The 16,121-nt window shown below is 37.6% G+C and overlaps 1 protein-coding gene across 1 annotated transcript in view; it reads left to right on the top strand.

Moving 5' to 3' along the window:
• DHX40 (DEAH-box helicase 40) overlaps positions 1–15,379 on the top strand; it is a 56,347-nt gene extending 40,968 nt beyond the window's left edge. The window contains exons 13-18 of the mRNA XM_004707011.3: positions 3,708–3,822; positions 4,450–4,558; positions 8,174–8,268; positions 12,367–12,436; positions 12,693–12,921; positions 14,131–15,379. Of these exons, the coding sequence (XP_004707068.1) occupies positions 3,708–3,822; positions 4,450–4,558; positions 8,174–8,268; positions 12,367–12,436; positions 12,693–12,921; positions 14,131–14,270 (758 nt within the window). The 3' untranslated portion in view covers positions 14,271–15,379. The remainder of the gene's footprint in view (positions 1–3,707; positions 3,823–4,449; positions 4,559–8,173; positions 8,269–12,366; positions 12,437–12,692; positions 12,922–14,130) is intronic.
• The last annotated feature ends 742 nt before the right edge of the window (positions 15,380–16,121 follow it).

Raw genomic sequence — 16,121 nt, 5'->3', positions numbered from 1 at the left:
GGAAGTTCAGCTGATCTAGCCTGTTTTGCTGCTTCAGCTTCATATTTTAATTTTTTTTACTAAATAGCATCTACCAATCTGCATAAGGCAATACTAATCAAAAGACAAGAAAATAAAAATAGATCATCAAACTATCATTTACTCAGAGGAGAAACTTGCTAAGACCATAAGAATTGTGTACTATAGCTTTTGACTTTACTTACAACTGTGAATTTACTGTGGCACTTATGTCCGTTTCCTTTTTTTTTTTCTTTCACGCTATTAGATTATATCGGGATATGCAGGAATGTAGGGATTCCATTTTAATTACTTTGTTTAGTTTTGAGGGAAGCAGTAGGGAAAACGTGTAAGAATGCTCTTTTTACTCTGAGGAGGAGGAAGAGAGAAGGAGTGAGCAGGTTGGAAAGGAAGCAGTGTGTTCAATAAATGTTTTTAAGCGTGAACAGGGGGCCACTCCTAAAGAACAGAGATCTAAAGCTGACCCCGGTTTATCTTCTACAATGTAAACTGTGTATAAAGTAAAATCTACTAAAATTTATTGTGAAGTTATTTCAGCTTCTTAATTAAATTAAACAGCTGTGTAAATTACGATGGTAGGTATTTACAGCCAAAGTAAAGGTTTCATGGGTTGTTAGGTGGCAGGGAAGGGAAGAACTGGAACACTTCTTTGAAGTTTCATAGCCTAGGGTTCCAGGAAACTGGAGCTTTATACCCTCAGGACATTTGCTTGAATCAGAATATAGAGGGGAATGAGAAGCCCTGAGGGCATAGTGGGTTACACATTGCTAAACTCAAGTTCAGTAATTTGAACTCACAGAAGAGACTGCCTGCTCCCATGTAGACTGGCAGCCTTGGAGATCCTAGGGAGTACAGTAGTTCTGCCCTGTCCTACAGGTTTGCTCTGAGTTAGAATTGATACGATGGCAGTGAGTAGTGAGGTTGAGGGGATTGAGCAGTTATTAGATAGAGGGCCTAAAGGGGGTTTCTGGAATGCTGGTATTCTGTTTATTGATCTACATATTAGGCACATTTATATATTATATTTGTAAATGTTCACTGAGCTATACATGTAATGGTTTGAACAATTTTCTATATGCGTATTATATATATATCAATATATACTTATATATATATCAATATATACTTTTGAAGGAAAATATATAAAAATAAAAGGATCTGTTTTGCATCCATGGGGTTAAAGGCCTTATGAGTAGAAATTGGGTAAATAGAGACTGGTTACATCATGTTAGGTTTCCCATGCCCTGGGCAATGCAATTATTTTGTGCATACTGACATGGAATGCCTCTATTAAGTGAGTAAAGCAAGTTATAGAACACAGGTCTTGCTTATGTAAAAACGAAATATTATCATACATTTGCTGGTACTTACAGAGAAAATATCTGGAAGGAAACACACTAGCTGTGGTTAGCCTTGGGGATTGGGTGACAAAGTGAGGAAGGAATGTGGAATAATGACATTATGTCCTATTAAACCATTTTAATTATTTTGTGAACATAGCGTACTCTTATAAGAATACTAATGAAAACATAAATCCAATGAAACTAATGAAAAAAATCCACTGAGGACATTTATCTAGCCCGCAGGGTGTTTTTGTACCGTTTTGTATTTTACTTCAAAATAAGTTGTGCATTGTGCATAGGAATTTTTTTTAAACTATAGTCCGGCCCTCCAACGGGTCTGAGGGACAGTGTTTAAAAAGTTTGCGGACCCCTGATCTAAAGTATGGTTAAAAGAAGTAAAGGAATTGGAGAGAAACTAGAGCCTGGGAAGAAAAGGGGGCCCTAGTCGTGCAGTGAGCACTCAGCTACTAAGAAAAAGGTTGGTGGTATGACCCTCAGCAGGTGTGCGGGAGAAAGACCTAGTACACTGAACCCTCGTTTATCGCAGTTAATCAGTTCTAGACCCTACTGTGATAAATGAAATTCCGCGAAGTAGGATTCCTTATTTGTAAATCAAATATTTTCGTAGTTAGAGCATAGAGGACATGAAAAAACACCCTTTAGTCACCATTACACTCGTATTACCCAATTTATTAGACAAAAAAGGGGAAATACAGTAAAACATTTTGGACGGTACAATTATCATTTATTATTTATTATATTATTTATGGCATTTAGTTTACAGTATTACATATTCACATACAGTATTATTATACATAGTTCTTACAAATACTGTAATCAATAGCCTATGAAATGACTTAAGGGATGTACTCTACAGGTGGGTCGCCGTCTTTTTCCTCTGAAGGAGTGGGTGTAGGCAGTGAGTTTCTGGGTATACGTTTAAGAAACATTGTGATTGGTAGTTGCCGACGTTGTCTCTTCATTTCAGTGAAAAGGTTTTTGTAGGGTTCCATTGCCCCATCGAGTGCATTCCGGAACCGTAATGCACCATTCATTTATGGATCCCATTCTTCAATCGTGTCCTGAACTTCTTTGATTGTTCTTACGATATGCTAGAGACGCTCCATTGTGAGGCCAACTAACTCCTCATGATCCTCAGGAACCTCTGACTGCTCTTCCGTCGCCTCCTCACTTTCAGACTTAGCTAGTTCCACCAAATTCTCATCATTTGAATGATCTGAAGACTCCAGCACCTCAAATACATCATCATGGTTCATATCCTTGAAACCTTCTCCTTCCAGCATCTGGGCTAGTCTCACTGTGTTATCCACCGCCGAGTTTCTGACTTCTTCTAGGGTGAATTCTCCAGATTCCTGGACAATTCCAGGCCACAACTTCTTCCAGCTGGCCTTTGTCGTCTCTACCTTCATATACCTCTTCTGGAACTTTTCGAACCAACCCTTGCTCGCTGTAAAATCCACGAACGTTGCAGAAGAGGATTCTGGTTGAGGTTTGTCTGCTGTAAAATGCTGATAGAGCTACCTTGCCTTCTCCCGGATGACTATCGAATCCAACGGAATGTTTTTCTTGCGCCTGTCATTGATCCAAACGGCTAGGACAGACTCCGTTTTTACTATGAACTTATTACGACTTGTCACGATGCGCTTTGCTCCCTTGTTGAAAGTGAAAGTAGCCGTAGCACGGATGTTTTTTTCCTCTTTACGGATGGAGCGAACGGAAGACTCATTCAAGTCGAAATGGCGTGCAACCTCCACGATTTTCTTGCCATCTTTGATCATATCCAAAAGTTTTACCTTTTCCTGGATGGTGAGCATCTTTCTCTGGCGCTTATTTTTATTGTCAGAAGGCTTAGAAGAAGCAGCTCGTTTAGGAGCCATCATAGGGCTTAGATAAAATTTCTTAAAAATCGCAAACAATTACAGTACACTGTACAAAAGCAAAAATGCAATCTGATACATAGCTCCGATACGTAGCGATGCAGACAGAAGCGTGTACAGTATGAGCCAATCAGTGGCAGTAATGACAGAGCATGCGCTGTTACGCAAAAACCGCGATAGAGTGAAGCCGTGGAAGTCGAAGCACGAAGTAGCGAGGGTTCACTGTAGTTTGCTTCTATAACGATTATAGCCAAGAAAACTGTATGGGACATTTCTACCCTGTCACCCGGGGTTACTACGGGTCAAAAATCAACTTGAGGGACCTGAAAATGAGTTAATTTAGTTCCATCTTATTTTATCCTAGAGAATGAGGAATATTTTCATACACTTTAATAAACTAAAGCACTGAAGGTAAAGTAGAACTAAATTGATTTTCCAATGCCCATAGTTGATCCTGAATACCAGAAGGAAGCAGAACAGAAGCATCGAGAATTGGCAGCTAAGGCTGGAGGGTTTAATGATTTTGCAACTTTAGCCGTCATCTTTGAACAGTGCAAATCAAGGTACGTGATGTAGTCCTATGTATTGGAAAATGTTAGTGTGAAGCATAGTTCCAACATCTACTTACTGTGTGGTTTCAGACACTTCAATTTCTGTGGGGATGATAATGAACCAAAGCATTTTGTTAATATTACATATTACCATAATTCTGTCACATGATTTTCATTTGATATGCATGTGCTGTTTGTTTTGTTCCCGGGCTTTCCTGAAAATGGCTCCACAGAATTGTGTTTGTTTGAGTAGATTACAAGAGAAAATGATCAAATATTTGTTAAAGCCTATATATAAAAATAAATCCATTTGCAAATTATTTTTTAAATTCAACCATAGGCCATCTGCATTAACCTAATTGCTTTTTCAGATTCCGAGAAGTGCTTTCTCAGTACTTGGACAAGTCTTTTAAAGGAGCTGGCAAGTTGCTTATGGATTCCCAACATTGTAATAGAAATGAGACTTCCAGACAGTTTTTCATTTATAGAAGATTTCTTTTCTTCTGTTTTTCCCCCCAAACCATTTTATTGGCAGTTAATACGGATAGCATCTCATTCCACGGTTGAATCACGTCCAGTGGTATTGCACAATCTCCATGGAGAAGATCTCTGAGAGACACTAGTGTTTTTGTCTTGCAGTGGAGCTCCAGCCTCGTGGTGCCAGAAACACTGGATTCACTGGAGGTGCTTATTGTCTGCATTTCGTGTGGAAGCTCAACTTAGAGAACTCATCAGAAAGCTTAAGCAGGTGATTGTTATAAAAGGGTTTGTTCTTTTTTTCATGAGTTGCATTTTGGCATCTGTATTTTACAATCAATTTTCATTGGTGTTTAGTTATTTCCTGATCACTCTTCCCGTTTTCTATTTATTACTGCATTTAGCCAACTTCTTTGACCCTAGGAAAGATTCCTAGTGTTAATAAAGGAATGTTATCTGGAGAAATGAGGAATTTTTAATAAAGTATAATTGAAGACAGTATATTACATATATTTAAGGTTAAAATTTGATAAGTTTTAATAACTGTATATACTCATGTAACTCATCACAATCAAAATAATGGATTTCTCTCTCCCCAAATTTCCTCATACCCCTCTGTAATCCTTTTATTTTGCCTCCTGGGTTCCTCCTCCCCTTACCCAGGCAACCACTGATCTGTTGTTTTCCACACTGTATATTAGTTTACATTTCCTAGAGTCTTCTACCATATCAAAACTGCAGTTTTGCGCTGAAGACGAATGTGTGCATAAGTAAGTGTGGCGAAGAAGGCTGATGGTGCCCGGCTATCAAGATCTATAGTGTCTGGGGACTTAAAGGCTTGAAAGTAAACAAGCGGCCATCTAGCCCTGAAGCAACAAAGCCCACATGGAAGCAGCACACCAACATGTGTGATCATGAAGGGCCAAAGGGAACAGGCTTCAAACACCAAAAGGGGGGGGGTCATATCCTCATCAATGAGGGTGGCGCATGATGGAGACCCAATGCCCATCTCTAGACAACTGGACATACCTTGCAGAGGGGTAGTGGGGAGATGAGCCACTTAGGGTACAGTATAGCAATAATGAAACCCACAACCTTCCTCTAGTTCTTAAACGCTTCCTCCCCCCGACTACCAGGACCCCAATTCTGCCTTGCAGACCTGGTTAGACCAGGTGATGCACAGCGGTACAGATGGGAATTGGAAATGCAGGGAATCTAGGACAGATGAACCTCTCAGGACCAGGGGTGACAGTGGCGAAACCAGGAGGGAAGGAGGGTGTAGAAAAGGGGAATTGATCACAGGGAGCTACATATAACCTCCTCTCTGGGGGACGGGCAGCAGAGGGGTGGGTGAAGGGAGACGCCGGGCAGTGTAATATAAGATACAATAATAATTTATAAATTATCAAGGGTACATGGGGGAGAGGGGAGGAGGAAGGGAGGGGGAGGGGAAAAAAGGAAAATGAGCTGATTCCGGGAACCCAAGAGGAAAGCGAATTTTGGGAATAATGAGGGCAACAAATGTATAGATGTGCTTTACACCATTGATCTATGTATTGTGATAAATTGTATGAGCCTCAGTAAATTGAGTTTTTAAAAAAAACTCCAGTTTTGAACAGAAAAGTGGGTGAAGGATGACAGGACAATGTAATATATGAAAATAATAATCTATAATTTATCTAGGGTTCATGAAGGAGGAACTGTGGGGAGGGAGGAGGGAAATATGAGGAGCTGATATCAAGGGCTCGAGTAGAAATGATGATGGCAACATGTACAAATGTGCTGGACACAATAGATGAATGTATGGATTATGATGAGAGATGTAAGAGCCCCCAGTACAAGTATTTAATTTTTTGTTGTTGTTGACATCTTCAGGGTACTCAAATCATGTCCCTTTGAAATAAGCTTTGAGTTTGGGAAACAAGAACTCTAAAGGGGCAAGGTCAGGACTATAAGCTACACACGGAGTAGCTTGAAACTTGTGAGCCACAGCCCTTGCTGTAACCCTACATTTGTAACCTCAAGGGTCGCTATGAGTGAAAATTCTGTATTTTCATTTCTCATCTCCTGACTCCTGGGTGAAAATTGTCACACAGTTGACAGTGTTTCATTCTATTGTCGCTATGACTTAGTGATCCAATGATTGCACCAAAAGCAAACACAGTAATAAGCCCTAGATTGCCTTGTTTTTGCTTTGCTCGAACAGTTTACTATCTTACAGAGACTTAAGTAATAAGTACTTAACTTGTACTTCCCTTTTCTCTAGTGCTCTTTTGTTTGTGTAGATCTACATTTCCATCTCCAATTACTTTCCTTCCATCCAAAGATCAGCCATGAAGACTGTCTTCTATTTCTTAGTAGTATGAGTTTACTAGTGATGAATTCTCTTTTCGACCTTTGTTTCCAAATAGTCATAATATCACTGGATATTTAGGAGTTTAAATATGTCACACTGCTATCTTTTAGCTTCAGTTCTGTTTGTTAAGAAATCTGCTATCATCGTTTCATTATTTCTGTTTTGTAATGTGTCTCCCCTACTCCTACCTCTTGTCCGCTACTTTGAAGATTTTCTCATGATCACTAGTTTGAACAGATTTGATTATGCTATAGCCTGGTGTCTTTTTCTTACTGTTTCTTTTTGTTCATATTTGTTGAGCTTCTTAGATCTATGGGTTTATAATTTTCACTAAATTTGAAAAAATTTTAGCTGTTGCATATTCAAATATTTTTTCTGCCCTCGTTCTCTTTCATAAACTCAAATTACATGAATTTAATGCTTCCTAAAGTTGTCTTTTAATTTTTAAGGCATTTTAAAATGTTCCATTTTCCCCTATTTTTATTTGAATGTTTTCTATTACTTTGTCTTTAAGTTCCCTTATCTTTTTCACTGCAATACCTAATCTGCCATCAATCTCATTGAGTATATTTTCTATCTCAAGTGTTATAGTTTTCATCTCTAGTTTTTAGCCTGAGTGTTCTATAAAAAAATGTCTCCCTATCGCTTCTCGGCCTTTAGGCTAAGATCAAGTGTAAAAAGTATCTCCCTGTTTCTACTTAACTTTTTGAATGTAAGTAATTCAGTTGTAATTCACATATAATTTCAGTTATAATTTAAATATAATTAAAATATATATCAATTTTGGGTTGGTTTTAATTAGTTTGTTTATGTTATCATGTGTGTCTTATAGTTTCTTATTGGATGTCACACATGGAATTTTACCTTGATGGCTGCTAGATATTTTTGTATTCAGACAAATACTCTTGGGATTTGTTCTAGGATGCAGTTATTTGAAAGCTATTTAATTCTTTCAGATTTGCTTTAAGATATATATATATTAGGTGAGTTCACAGCATAGACCAGAGCTCAGCATAGAGCTAGTTATTCTCCAGCTGTGTGCCATGTGAATTATGAGGTGTTCTAGTCCGACTGTTAAGGACAAGTTATTCTTCCTAGCACTGTATGAACACTGAAAACTTATCCTTTTGGTAGCTTTCCTGAACATTTGCAGGAAAGCCCACTGTAAACACTAGCACCTTGGCCTTTCTGGATTCTCCATCTTCTTAACTCAAGAACACTTCTGGCTTCCCTTTGGGCTATATTTCCCTGTGCCTTGGCCCAAAATGTCAAGGCTGTGAGGTGGAGCAGTTGTAGGACTTATTTATTTTCCATCTCTTAAGGATCATTGTTGTTTGATGTGTGTATTGTACTTTGGAAACAATTATTTAATGTATTTTGTCAATTTTTTGGTAGTCTCAGATAGAAGAGTATATCTCTTTACTATTTAGCCAGTATCACAAGTCTTTAGGAATGTGGATTTTTTCAAAGTAAAAGGTTATTGGAAATTATTCTGTGAAATTTATTCCTGTGTTTATATTCTTTTTATAGCAAAGTGATTTCCCAAGAGAGACCTTTGAAGGTCCTAAGCATGAAGTACTACGAAGATGTCTTTGTGCTGGCTATTTCAAAAACGTAGCTCGAAGGTCAGTAATGTGAGCTGGGACTATTGACAAAGAGAGATGCTTGTATTTGACTGCTATTTTGAGCTAATTAAAGGTTTAATTCAGGCTGCGTGATAATGATATCAAATCCTAGTGACCCTTTTCATAATTGTCACTGGCAGGGGATAGGGCACTGCAGTGGCCTAGTATTGGGTGTTTAACTCAAGAAACTTAGAGGGGGCATCTATGTAGGAGGGTTGTTCAGCCTGGGGTGTTAGTACCTACGTTGAGTAGAAAGGTTTTCTTACAAAGGTGTGGTCCTGTGTGAAGTGTGGAAGCCAAACAGGTGGAGTGGGCATCTGTGGCAGCTAGATTTGATGTTAACTCACACTTGTATAAGGTGGAGTCCAACCTGTTGATCAGGTCATAACCTGATTGTGTGTCCTAACACAGTGGCCTTTTTATAAGAGAGACACTGGGGACCCCTCCCCTCTCTCTCTTCTTCATCTTCCTACTTGCTGGGACTCTGTGCCTGCCTCTAAGGGTGGCCTCTTTTGGCCTGCCCAGCCCTGAGAGCTATTGGCGCCCTGCCATTTCTCCATTGAACTTAGATCAGTGCTACTCCACACCCACTTGCCTGTGATCGTTCTGTATCCCACTTCACCTTTCTGCATCACCACCCTGCAGTTATATCTGTTTGAAGAGGGCTCCAGCTAGCATGGATTTCAATTGGACTGGTCTGGGATTCCTTCTTAATATAAAACTACTCCTTGATAAAGAGTTCTTCCTTATACATATATAAGATCACTGGTTTTGTTTCTCTAGACAACCCAGCCTAACACAGCCTCCATGAGGAAGGGCAAATTGTTGTGGAATGTCAGAACTTGAGTAGGGTGGTAGGGCATTCACACAAGGGAAACTAGTGTACAATGTCAGAACCTGAGTATGGTGCGGAAAGTATTTTGTTAGAAGGGAGTGGCAGTGGTGTTGATGGGAGATTGGTTGTATACAGAGGAATTGATCAAACAAATATATTAAGGATAATGGTAAAGGGTGTTAGGAAGGATAATGGTAAAGGATGTTTGTATAGGAAGGGGAAAAACCAGAAAGAACCCTTATGGTGTTGAATTGGAATTTCAGAGTTATTATTTTCAACTTAATGATTTTCAGTGTAGATGGGTGAATGGGTAGATCTAGAAATGAAAATAAATGTGTGTATGTGTAACGTATTTGTGTGTGTAAGGATTTATATACACATTGACCTTTGCTCTTGATTTTAGCAACCATTTGCCATCTACATGGAATCAGGGCTTCTTGGGGAAATGGAGCTGAAAAAGCACAAGACTCTGGGCAACCAAATGCTTAAAGGTTTAGGGAATGCGAGGAATACACAAAAGCCCACTTGGAGACCCCAGATGGATGTTTATGGAACATTTTGAAACAAAGTAAATTAGGACGAGTGAATTAAATCTCATTGAATAAACTGTGAAATTTGTAGGCATATAATGGTATGAACTATTAAATGAATAAATTAAATGTTTAATGAGGAATAGATATATGTAATGAAGCACTTCTACAAAAAATTCTTACCAACCACAAAGGGGGGAAGGTACTTGTAGAGTGAAACCTGTCAGATACTACCTAAGTCAAGCAATCATTAGCAATGGAGCAAGTTGAAATCAGGTACTTATTCCTGGTAGGATGCAGTAAGAACAACAACAGCATCACTTCTATGTTATTCCTATCAAGTATGTGTAACTTGAATCTAACCAATCTGAAACAGACACTCAAATTGAGTAATGTACTACAAAATCTTAAAAAGGATCAAGATCATGGAAGTCAAGGGAAGACAGAACTTTTCCAGACCGGAGGAAACTAAAGAGACATTAAAAGCATGAGCAGTGCATGACTCTGAACTACATCCTTTTGTTATAAAGGATGCCACCAAAGTACATTTGGTGACACTTTAGTGGGGTCAAAGAATTAGGTGTTAGTGAATATGTCAGTGTTAATTTCATGGAGTGGTTTAATGGGTGTATTTTGGCAGGTGAATGTCAGTGTAGGGATGATGAGGCATCATATCAGCAACTTACTTCCCAATGGATCGAGTAAAAGAAGCTCTTTGAATGATACCTGTATCTTTCCTGTAAAGTTGAGATTGTGATGTTGAACACAGCTTACAAGGACAAATGGAAAAAACTCAAATATACGAGTGGTTTTCTCAATCAATGAGAAACCTCATTCTGGATGTCCATCAACTTTCCTAACAGATGGAAGTGTCAATTCGTAGTGCATTTGGAGTTCATTCCATCAAGTCAGGTTATTAATCAAGCTTTCGATTTAGAAGTCCTAAAATGATTGCGTAACAGGGTGTAACAAAAAAGGCCTGATTTGTGGCAAATGGAGGACTGGTTTTGCCACCACAACAATGCACTTGTTCACACAGCCATCTCAGTGCACCATTTTTTGGCAAAATAACAACATGCCTTTCTTGCCCCACACAACTTACTCACCTGACCTCACTCCATGCGACTTCTTTTTGTTTCTGCAAATGAAGAGGGACATGAAAGGACAGGGACTTGAAACTTTGAAGAGGTGAAGAAAAAAACGAGGAAGGCACTGTCAGCCATGCCAACAGATTGAAAAATGTTTCCAAAAATGGAATCACGGATTTGACAAATGTATTAAGTATAGTAGAGAGTACTTTGAAGGTGATAAGGTTGTTTTGTTAAAAAAAAAAAAAAACTTACCAGGGGGCTGAACAACAGAAATGGGGAAGGGAGACAGCAGTCACTGTAAGATATGAAAAGGATAATTTATCAAGGGGTCACAAGGATGGGAGGGTGGTGTGGAGAAGGAGAGAAAGAAGAGGAGCTGATAACACGGATTGAAATAGAAAGTCACTGCTTAGAAAATAATGGCAACATATGTACAAATATGCTTGATACAATTGATGCATGGAATGTTACACGAGTCCCCAGTAAAATGATTTTTTTTTTAATTAAATACATAGTTTTGAAAAAATTCTGGGTTTTTTTTAGTACCCCCATGTATGTGTGGGTAAATAATTATATTGCAGTCTCATCTGCACTATACTAGGAATATGTGTAAAGTACTATAGGAAATCAGTTATGGTGATAATTGAACTAGGGCTGTTATTTTGATAGATCTAAGGTTTATATCAGGAAGTGTAGAAGATAGGAATTTTAAATTAAGGACATGAATTAGAAAAATGATGGGTGAATATTTCTTTTAAAATTATTTTCTTGGGGACTCTTACAGCGCTTATCACAATCCATATGTCCATCTATTGTGTCGAGCACATTTGTACATATATTCCCATTATTTTCAAAACATTTTCTTTCTATTTGAGCCCTTGGTATCAGCTCATTGTTCCCCCTCCCTCCATACCCTCCCAAATATTTCTAACATTTAGATTTTAGAACAGTCATTCTCAAACTTCTTAAGGCCATGACCCTTTAATACAGTTCCTCATGTTGTGGTGACCCCTCAACCAGAAAGTTATTTTCATTGCTACTTCATAACTGTAATTGTGCTACTGTTATGAATTGAGCGACCCCTGTGAAAGGGTCGTTTGACACACACACCCCCAAAGGGGTCACGACCCACAAGTTGAGAACCACTGTTTTAGAAGAAAAAAACCACCTTTGAAAGGAGGTGAAGCATAAGATAATATAAAGACAACTTTATTTAAGAATGAAGGCTTATATTGGGGGCTTAGTTGCACCATGCATTAGCTCTGTTAAGTTGAGAAGGCCAGCTAATTTATTTGAATAGATGTTTTTAGGTTATTGAAGTGCCTGGCTTTCAAATCTCACTTAAAGGGGGTTGTTTTTTGTTTGTTTGTTTGTTTGTTTGTTTGTTTGTTTGTTTGTTTTGAGGCTTAGCAATGGAAACACTAAAGCACAAATAAGATATTGGTATTATTTATTGATCAGAAATAGTTATACTTAATTTGAGTGACTATACCATATCAGTTTAAGATGAACTGATTAAAGTAACAGTTAAATGAAATTAAGCCTTTCTGTTGTAGATAAAATTGATCATTGTTGGACTTAACACATTACTTATTTCATGTTTTACCATGCTTGTTTTATCGTTCTTTGGTGGTTCTGACAGATCTGTTGGGCGAACGTTTTGCACAATGGATGGACGTGGAAGCCCCGTTCACATTCATCCTTCCTCCGCAGTAAGTACCTTATTTTTCCAGTGGGAGGGGATTTAGAAAATGTAGAATTAAGTAATATGCCGTTGTTTCTCTTTTTACTTTTTGCTTTGAGGTTAGATTTTGGTTAATTTTATTATACAGACCTGTAAGTGTATTGTTGGGCTTATACCTCCTGTTTGATTGAAGAAGCTAGTAATTCAGCAGATGTGGACAATTATTTGTTATTTTGAATAAGGCAAATTATGGAGCTATCCTTAAGTGAGTGCTTTTGTTACAGCTTCATGAACAGGAAACTAAACTTGAATGGATCATTTTTCATGAAGTATTAGTTACCACCAAAGTTTATGCAAGAATTGTGTGTCCAATTCGTTATGAGTGGGTAAGAGATTTGTTACCCAAGTTACATGAATTTAATGCACATGATCTGAGCAGTGTGGCCCGGCGTGAAGCAAGAGAAGATGCAAGAAGGAGATGGACAAATAAAGAAAATGTAAAGCAGCTTAAGGGTGAGTGACTCACTAGTTCTAGGAAACTTAAATGTCTGATTTTTCATATAATTACTGTAATAGTGTTAGATGACTTAGTAATACTGTCTCCTCAGTAAGCAAAGGCTTCTCTTAAATCCCAGAGTTAAATCATTTTGACTTTCCACTTTTTCCATACAATGAACCAGATTTTCCTTAACCCATCTATACATTGACAGTGACTAAAAGCTGTACCTGTTGAGCTTGTGCCATGTGTTAATCACTGAACTTGTGCATTTTTCTCACCTTTTTAAAACTTGCATTATCTTACTGAATTTTTACAACCTTATGGGGTAAGTTTATATCTTCACTTTATAGATGAACAAATAGAAACTTGCCATTGTAAACTAATTTGCTAAACTTCCATTATTAATAAATGGTGGATCTAGAATTTAAATCTAAGGAATCTGACTTATGAGCCTGTATTCTTAATCAGTTAGTCATACTGCCTCCTAGTAGTCCTTTATTTCTGTTTATGTTGTGAGTTACTACCTCAGAACCTCCTTTTTCCCATCTCCATGACATGTTAGGTCTTTTATTTGGAGGCATAAATATTTGTGGTGCTGAACTAGCACCAAAAACCAAACCAAACCAAACTCTGCCATCAAGTCGATGCCAACTCAGAGTGACCCTAGAACTGCCCCTGGGACTTTCCCAGACTGTACCTCTTTACCAGAGTAGAGGACCCTGTCTTTCTCCCTCAGAGTGGCTGGTGGTTTCAAACAGTTGACTTTGCAGTTAGCAGCCCAATGCATAACCATTATGCCACCAGGGCTCAAACTAGGAAGGGGACAGAAAGCTTACTTTTCAGGTTACATGTACAAAAAGTTTTTTAGTAAAACATTTTGAGGCTGAATAATAGAGAAGATTGTGTTATTCTATTTAACATCAGTGATAAACAGAATGTTGAGGCATTTTGCCCAAGACAACATAGACTCTTTCACTGGTAGCCAGTAGGTGTTTCATTGCAATGTTATGACAATGTTAAATACTAGGTACTTGAGTTTGGTTCAATTTTTCTAACTCTTTTGGTCTGTGTGTGCTTATTTTTTCCTAGCATCATTTTTCTTGAAAGGGAAAATTTTAATTTTCTCTTTACTTTTTAACTTTAAAAATCAGGACAGCTCTTTCTGTTAATACTTCTCATAATACATCAGAAACTAAAATTTTGTTCTATTGTAATGTTTTTAGATGGGCTATCAAAAGAAGTCTTGAAGAAAATGCAAAAACGAAATGATGATAAATCCATATCAGATGCACGTGCTCGTTTCTTGGAGAGAAAACAGCAGAGGACGCAGGATCACAGTGACACACTGAAGGAGACAGGCTAAGGAGTGGACCCTCCAGTTCAGGAAGTAGGAATAACTGGCAGGAAATGTGTCAGTTATTTCAGACAGACTATCAAGAGGAAATGGTCGGCCGCTGTTATTAGCCTGTGAGCTAAAACAAATCAAAGCTCATCAGTGGAACTTTCAGAGAAAAGATTACATCACCATAGGTCATAGGCAATGTTACTGAAACCAATGAAAGACAAGACATATAATATTTTCCTCACTTCAATTTTGCTGGCCTTAACAGGTATTAAATACTGTCATTGAGATGTTTTCAGAGGACATTGAATTGTATTTAATCAGAGTGTATTCCATTTGCATTGAAGCATTAAAATTATTTTCCTTAAATCTCTTTAAGGCCTTCTTGTTGCTATCAAAATAGTGTTATATCAGGTATATGATCATTTCCTTCAGAAGGCTGAACATAAGAGGTTTTACTCAGCAATACTTAGATGTCTAACAGTTTAATTGCTACAGAGCTTTATAGATACTTAGAAAAAAGACTTAATTAGTAAATAAGAAAATTGCCTATGGCAGGATTCTTTCTTGAATTAACCCTTAAGTTGATATTTCTGAGATTATACAAATTACTTTTTATATAAAAGTATATTGTTTAAACAGTAGCTATAGCCATTAACCAAAGGACAGATGATATATATATATAAGTTCGTTTTTAGTTGCACCTACATACTTTGTTACCAGCATTATGTATGTAGGTGTGACCGTGCTTTCAAATAGCCCCCCACCAGACCGACTCTCTTACCTCCAATTGCTTGGAGAAGACCATTTAACCATCAGTTATGTCCATCATGAGATGATTTCCAAAGCAGCCAATAACACATCACCACTGTTTCCAATTGGAACCTTGATGCTAGTTGGTAGCACACTCAGGCCACACTCAGCAATTTGTCCACTCTTGTTTACTGCCTTGTATTCTAGTTATTTGTATATTTGTCTATCCACCTACCACCACCACTAGATTATACGCTCCTTGTGGGCAGGGACTTTGTCTTCATCTTTGTATCTTTCATGGCATCAAGCATAGTGCTTTGCACATAGTAGTTACTCGATGTTGGTTAAATAAAACTATTAGTGTCATTAAAATTCAAGAGCAGTATGACGTGTGTTTTTAGACATTTTTATAAGAATTATGGATCAAAGCCCTTTTATAAGTAACTAACTTTTCTAGTTATTTCCTTTGGATTCTAAACAGTTTTCTGTTCAGTTTTAGAAACTTGAACTATTTATTGGAAAATCACATGAAGACCCAAGCCGATGGAAAATAAGTTATTTTTTTTTAATCTTTAATGCTCTAGACACTTTCACCACATTAGTCTTACCAACTTCTCGCTCATGTATATATATATGCATTAATTCATTTCCTTAGACTTTGTGGAAAGATCATGGCTTCTTGGAATGAAAGTTCTTTTACTTGTGTAAGCACTTATTAAGCAAACATTCTAAATCTACTGTTCATATTCAAATTTCATCATGATCCTAATAATACTCTTTATAGCATTTTTCCCCCAGTCAGGATCCAGTCAAGGATCACGTAGTCTTCGGTCTCTCTTAATCTAGAAAAGGTTTCAGAATTTCTTTGTCTTTACACCATTTATATTTTTTAATCACACAGGCCACTTATTTTATGGAGTGTCCTGAACTTGAGTCTTTGTAATGTTTTGTCATCTTCATGCATTTTTTTATTGGAATACTTCATAATTAATGTACAATCCTTCCTAGGGTATCACATTTGGAGCTAAGTACTATCTATTAAGATGCTAATTTGATTACTTGGTTTGGGTGGGGTTTTTTTTAATTGTTTTATTAGGGGCTCATACAAATCTTATCACA

Source organism: Echinops telfairi, unplaced genomic scaffold (assembly GCF_000313985.2).
Source record: "Echinops telfairi isolate 266 unplaced genomic scaffold, ASM31398v2 ScPeMD7_7458;HRSCAF=8496, whole genome shotgun sequence".
NCBI classification, from domain to species: Eukaryota; Metazoa; Chordata; class Mammalia; order Afrosoricida; family Tenrecidae; genus Echinops; species Echinops telfairi.
Note: the sequence above shows the minus strand (reverse complement) of the source record. Positions and strands in the feature narration are given on the sequence as shown.